This window comes from Buceros rhinoceros, unplaced genomic scaffold, assembly GCF_000710305.1.
Source record: "Buceros rhinoceros silvestris isolate BGI_N320 unplaced genomic scaffold, ASM71030v1 scaffold40888, whole genome shotgun sequence".
NCBI classification, from domain to species: domain Eukaryota; kingdom Metazoa; phylum Chordata; class Aves; order Bucerotiformes; family Bucerotidae; genus Buceros; species Buceros rhinoceros.
This window is the reverse complement of record NW_010428142.1, coordinates 4,340-10,945: the sequence shown is the minus strand read 5'-3', so window position 1 is coordinate 10,945 and position 6,606 is coordinate 4,340. Positions and strand designations below refer to the sequence as shown.

Genomic DNA, 6,606 nt, shown 5'->3' with positions numbered 1-6,606 from the left:
GACGAGCTGCTTTTCACTGGGTCAAAAGGTGCGTGGCAGGCGAAGAGGACATGGGGGTTGCTGGCCTGAAGACGCTGTGGGAGCAGGTTGGCACAGAGGAGCACGTGAAGTGGTGGGCACAATGGGGATGTTTCCTCTTTCCTGTCCTCGGCGCTGGGCCTTGCCCTGCCCCGCTGCCGGGGCTGACTGCCTCGTCTCTGGCTCTGTGCATGGCGGGAGGCAATGCTCAGAAGGGGTATTGTCCCCAAGCCACCATGCCCTTGGAGGACACCCCCCAGCCTGACGCTCTTGGGCATCTTCTTCCTCCCGCAGACCGGAGCTGCAAAATGTGGAACCTGGTGACGGGCCAAGAAATTGCTTCCCTCAAGGGTCACCCGAACAACGTGGTTTCCATCAAATACTGCAGCCACACAGGGCTGGTGTTCACCGTGTCCACGTCATACATCAAAGTGTGGGACATCCGGGACTCAGCCCGGTGCATCCGCACCCTCACGTACGTGGCAGGCAGGAGAAGCTGGGGGAACCCTGGGCACTCTGGGCACCTCTAGCTTTGCAGAAGCCAGTCCCAGCACCAGCTGGAGCTGGGCACAGGGCCAAGTACCAGCAGCTTTAGTGCCAATTTGCAGAGCTACATCCTGAGGGAACAGGGAGGTTGGGGTGAGGGGACCTGTGGGGATCTCCTGCAGCAAAAGCTACTTTTGGGGGTGGCCAAGGCAGCCAGCAGAGGAGGCACAGCCCCTAACAGCATCGTGGCTGGGTAAATCACAGGCTCTCCAGTGGGAAACTCAGATCTTTATGAGGAGTTTGAGAACAAGAAAGGAGCATGAGATGGGCTGTAGCTGTGGTCTGCTGGTCTGGGGCAGGGCTTAGGTGTTAGGAGAGAATGGCAGGGCAGTGTTAGGAGAGAATGGCAGGTCAGGGTTACCAGCTCGCTCCAGCATAGAGCTCTTTTCTTTGTCTGAGTTGGCCTGAAGGTCCATCTCCCTCAGTGCAGAAGCCAAATGCCTCCCTCTGCTGACCGCCAGCACTGCCAGCCCTTCCTGCAGGAAGTAAAGAGGAATGGGAGGAGAAAAGAGCAGCCCTCAAATGGCAACCAGGGCGGGATGCTCCATGTCAGCCACAAACCCGACATCCTTGGGTCTCTCTCCAAGCAGGGCACTGGCCTGGTCTTCTTGATCCCGTTGTGGCCAGAGAGACAGTGGTACCTCTAGGGCCTTTCCCCAGTGTGGGACCCACCTGTGCCAGCCTGGAGCCAACAGCCCCATGCAGTTCCTCAGTGGGGCCTTTGTGGTTCCAGGGCGGGATGCTCCATGTCAGCCACAAACCCGACATCCTTGGGTCTCTCTCCAAGCAGGGCACTGGCCTGGTCTTCTTGATCCCGTTGTGGCCAGAGAGACAGTGGTACCTCTAGGGCCTTTCCCCAGTGTGGGACCCACCTGTGCCAGCCTGGAGCCAACAGCCCCATGCAGTTCCTCAGTGGGGCCTTTGTGGTTCTGATCTCCGCTCATCCTCCCCCTTTGACCTCTCTCTCCCTTAGATCTTCTGGACAAGTGATCTCCGGGGATGCATGTGCTGGGACCACCACGCGCACTGTCACCAGTGTGCAGGGAGAGCACCAGATCAACCAGATTGCTCTCAACCCCACGGGCACCATGCTCTATGCTGCCACTGGTAACTCTGTCCGCATCTGGGAGCTGAGCAGGTGAGGAAGTTGTGCTGGGGTGGGCAGGACAGCTTCTGGAAGCCGAGTGAACACTGTCTTACCATAAGGGCCTGAAACGACTCCCCCGAGGGAAAGTGGAAACTTTTTAGCAATGGAACTTACCTGAAATAAGGACTATCAGGACCCTTTCCTATGGGAGCCAAGGAGTTGATGAGCAGCAGTGGAGCTACTTGGGGTGGGAGGGTTGTCCATGAGCTGGGTGGAGCTTAGGAGAAAGGGAAGGACGTGTGGGACAAGCAGCAGTACCCGCTTGGTTTTGCCCTCGCCCGTCTCCCTGCCAGATGGGCACGGGGCTGCTGACCACTTGTTGCAGCCTTGGCTCTGTAGCCAGAGGGCCAGATGTTGGTGTGTCCCGAGGCTGCCTTCCTCCCCCGACATCACTAGGAAGAGGAGGGTCCCTGCTCAGAGTCCCCCAAAGGGACCAACCCCTACTGGGGGCTCCAGCGCTGTGGGGGTCTCAGCCTGGGAGAGCCCCTTGGAGGAGTCTCAGCACCCGGGCAGGGACTGGCTGACCCATGGTTTGGAACTCAGGTTGCAGCCCGTCGGGAAGCTGAGTGGCCACATCGGGCCTGTGATGTGCCTCACGGTGAACCAGACGGCGAGCAACCACGACCTGGTGGTCACAGGCTCCAAGGATCACTACGTCAAGGTACTCTCCTCGAGGGCAGAGCCTTGTGTTGTGGAGGGAAACCCAGATGTTGGTAACCCCTAAGGTCTCTTTTCTCATCCTGAGCACACCCAGATTCTGTTCTCACCTCTGCATGTGAGGTTTTTGTGGGTTTCTCCTCCCCCCAGATCTTGCCTTTTGCTTGGTCCCCAATACAAGGGCACCCTTGGAGATGGATTTGCGTTTCTCTCACCCCTCGGGCTCTGTGGCTGGTACTTACATGTTACGGCTGACCCAGATGAGCAGCTCACCCTGTTCTGCACCATTTTCCTCCCCAGTACAGGTGATTCATGCCTGCTTCCTCACAGCTCCAGCACAGCAAATGTCTGATCCTTCCTTTGAGGTTTTTGCTGGTCTTTAGCTGGTTGAACTGGAGCTGGTAGCAGGGGAGTGAGGAGGGATGATGAGATGATGAGGGAGGCAGGATTCCACTCATCTGACAGCAGCAAGCTGTTGGCTTAGCTCGTGGAGGAGTGTGAAAGCTCACCGTGAGTAAAGTGCAGAAGAATGGGGCTCTCTCTGGTGGCATACTTCCCCTGATGGTGACAGGACCTCTGGAGATACCTCAGCCCTGAAAAAGCCTCTACTTGCCAATGCCGATTCCCCTCTCCAGCATCACTCAGGGTGCCCTAAGCCTAGAAAACAGCAGGTGATGGCCAGGTCCTCCGAGAGAGGGTCACTTCTGTTTCCAGTGCTGTCTGGGGTCTTCCAGCTGCTGTTTTTCCCCAGGTGTTTGAGATTGCTGAGGGCATGGTGGGCAACATTGCCCCCACTCACAACTTCGAGCCCCCTCACTACGACGGCATTGAGTGCCTGGCCATCCAGGGAGACGTCCTCTTCAGTGGCTCCAGGGACAATGGCATCAAGAAGTGGGATCTGGAGCAGCAGGAACTTATCCAGGTCAGGAGGGGAGTGGACAGCAGAGGTCCTCAGGGTAACGTGGGGCAGAAGAGGATTGCCCAGGACGTCTGGGGGAACCTTTCAGGGACCTGGTGCCAGTGTCCTCACTGAGCAAACCAGGGAGGGTGCTCCCGTTCTCGGGAATCCGGCAGTGCCTGTGTGAGGTGACTCTGTGCCCCTGTTCGCTTATGCTGTGCCCCGTATCTTGCGTAGGACACCCAGGATCACGGTGCTGGGTGTCATGTTCCTCTCTAAAGACGGGATTGTTGTCTGCTGCCCAGGGCACAAACCAAGCCCTGGCTTCTGAATCCATTCCCTTGGCCTCCTAACTTTGCATCCCTCGCCCCACGACCTAGATCAGACTCGGGGTGACGGGGAGGAGCTGAGCCTCCCAGGTTGGGCGCTTGAGGCTGCTGGTGGTGCTGCAGATGAGGTTGGTCACGATCTCTGCTCTGTGCCCCTACCTACAGCAAATCCCCAACGCCCACAAAGACTGGGTCTGTGCCCTGGCCTTCATCCCTGGCCGTCCGATGGTGCTGAGCGCTTGCCGAGGAGGCGTCATCAAAGTCTGGAACGTAGACACCTTCACCCCGGTTGGGGAGATCAAGGGGCATGACAGCCCCATCAACGCCATCTGCACCAACTCCAAACACATCTTCACCGCCTCCAGGTGAGCCCCGGGCTTTCTGCTCCCCAGAGCCCCCGGGAGGTGGGAGACCCCTGGCTTCAACTGTCATCCCAGGGCCTGGGTGGGTTTCTGCGGAGTGGAGCGGGAGCAGGGAGGGAAGGAAGGGGGGAGTCTCACAACTTTCTAGTCCCTCCACCCCTTCATCTCCTCTTGCCCATCGTAGCCTGCCCCGTGACACGGCCTGCCCACCACGGTGCCAGCAGCTTTTCCCCCAGCCGAACCCTGCCTCCACTCCAGTGACACCCCGGGTTATCCCCCATGCAGGGACCCCTCTCCCCCGGGGCTGGGCATCCCCTGCTGCTCTCGGGGACCTCTTTGGCAGCAAGACTCTGATATCCTCTTTTCGACCATGTCCCTTTTCTCCCTTCCTTTTTCTCTGTCTCTCTCTGTCTTTCCTCCTCCCCACCTCCCATCTGTGCCACAGCGACTGCCGGGTAAAGTTATGGAATTACGTGCCTGGGCTCACCCCTTGCCTTCCACGACGCGTCCTTGCCATAAAGGGCCGTGCTACTAGTCTGCCTTGACCCTCCTGCTCTTTCTGACTCTCTCGCTCATGCACTCTTCTTCTGTCTTTCCTTTCCTTTTCTTTCTCTCCATCTCTTTCTCCCTGTCTTTCTCTCTGTTGCTTTGGCTCCTCTCTCTTCTCTTTTTCTTTCCTTCTCTCTGGTCTGAGCTGCTTCCTCACGGTATGAAACTATTTTGCGTTTTTCCCCACTTGATAAATCTTGGCTAGAAGTGACTCGCCCCTTGTCCCAGCCATACCCTCACCTTGTTTTGGTTTGCTTTTGTTTTTTTGTCCTTGTCGAGGGCCCCACATCTGCTGTGGCAGCTCTGTGGAAGCCGTGGCCCGCCCTCACCCTTGCATGGATGATGGGCCAGGAGTCAGCAGCCACCCCTGAAGCAGCCCATGCCCTGGGGAGACCAAGCACAGCAGCTCCCTGGGGTGTCACCGCTTTGACCTAGTTAGAGCTCGTTCGAGGGGCGCAGGAGTCCTGTCGTTGGGATCAGCACTGGAGGTCACCGTTTCCCTTTGTCCCAACTGCTGCCAGTGGGGTGAGCTGGAGGCTGAGCCCCACTGGGCATGCCTGCTCCCCAGAGGGGATTGGGCAACCTCCATGAGCAGAGGGTCTGGGGGTCCTGTGGGCTGCATGCTGCCATGGGCTGGGGGTGGGGAGCGTTTCTCCTCGTGGTGCCTCTCTGCAGCGTGCCTGTGGGACTCCGGCGGGAGCCCCTGGGTCACGCCGTCCCTCTCACCTTTGTTTCTCAGTGACTTGACAGTGAAGCTCTGGAGTGGGAGGAGGTTACCCACAGGGTCTAACTAGGAACTGCCAAAAGCCTGGAAGACGTGACAGGAGAAGGTGGGGGTACCTTTCCCTCCTCCCAGTCCCGGTCATCCACAGGAGCTCAGCCCAGCCACAGGAGGTTTTTGTGCCTGACTCAGTGGGTGGATGATGACCCATCTGGTACTGCCAGCTCCCGTGAGGAGGCAGCTCTGTGGGGCACCGTCTGCTCCATCTTCCCTCCTGCTGAGGTTTCTTGGTGATCTTCCAGTGACCAGGAAATGTTTTGTCTGTCTTCTCACCCACTCTTCTCTAATGCCTGCTGAGACTTCTGGGGGTCAGAGCTCCTTGGCTCCATCTCAGAGACATCCAATTCCCTCCTGCCACTGTGGGCTCATGTGGCCTCCACCGTGATGTGCTGCTTCTGTCCCCACTGGCTCTGGGGCTGGTTCCTGCAGGAGTTTTTTGCCACTCCACAGCCATGAGGACGTTTGGTGTCTGCTGGCCAGGACCACAGCATAGAGATGCTGCTTCTTTGGAGATGTTAATTGTGGGACACCCTCTCTGCCGGGGAGTGGATCTGCAGAAGGATTTCCAGGCAGTCACACCGTTCCCCATCCTCCGTCTCCCTGTCCTGAGCAGTTGGAGGTGTGCACCTCTGAGTTCCTTTACCATGTCCCAGCTCAGGAGGCACAGCACACCTGGGAAGAGCCCATCAGTTGACTTCCAGACAAACCTACTGCGGTTCTCTCAGGCGTTCTCCAACCCCCAGTCACAAACTCAGCTGACCCGTGGCTCTCGGGCTCTTCCTCATGAGCCCACCCTGCTCCGCAGTGGGGAAGGGAAGGGCCGCTCAGCCCTGCTCTTGACCCTTCAGCAGGGGTTTTGTGGTGGGTTCCCACAGCACATTAACCTCCTCAAGACGGAGAAGTGAAGCAAGAATGGAGGTTACTGGGCAAAGAAGCCAAGGCTGGATTTGTCACCCTCCCCCCATGGCCCATCTTGTTTTGCCATTGCTGCAGGTTGGAAGTTGTAAATCCTTCCCCTGGGCTCTGCTCCCACCCACCTACCTGGTGTTGTGCCTCAAGTTGGGCTGTTGTCCCCCGTGGATCCGGGAGCTGCAGAGGACCCAGCAAGGCACAGAGCAGCTGCAGGACGGGCCAGCTTGGAGTCCGCTGTGCCAGGAGTCGGGTGAAGAAGGGGCTGCACACCCCGGGCTAGCACAAGTCCCCTGATTCACCTCATGCTTGAAAGACAGTCCTGCAGTGGATGATCGCGCGCAGTCCAATCTCCGGGAAAGGCTGGGAGCTCTTGAGCGTTGCCCCAAGGACACAGCTTCTCCATGCTC

General features: G+C 58.2%; 1 protein-coding gene across 1 annotated transcript in view; it reads left to right on the top strand.

Moving 5' to 3' along the window:
* LOC104498749 (kinesin-like protein KIF21B) overlaps window positions 1–5,300 on the top strand; it is a gene marked incomplete at its 5' end in the record, with an annotated part of 13,515 nt that extends 8,215 nt beyond the window's left edge. The window contains 7 exons of the mRNA XM_010142166.1: window positions 1–28; window positions 313–493; window positions 1,538–1,702; window positions 2,255–2,372; window positions 3,120–3,290; window positions 3,761–3,960; window positions 5,246–5,300. The exon at window positions 1–28 is cut by the window's left edge and continues 16 nt beyond it. Of these exons, the coding sequence (XP_010140468.1) occupies window positions 1–28; window positions 313–493; window positions 1,538–1,702; window positions 2,255–2,372; window positions 3,120–3,290; window positions 3,761–3,960; window positions 5,246–5,300 (918 nt within the window). The remainder of the gene's footprint in view (window positions 29–312; window positions 494–1,537; window positions 1,703–2,254; window positions 2,373–3,119; window positions 3,291–3,760; window positions 3,961–5,245) is intronic.
* Window positions 5,301–6,606: the final 1,306 nt, after the last annotated feature.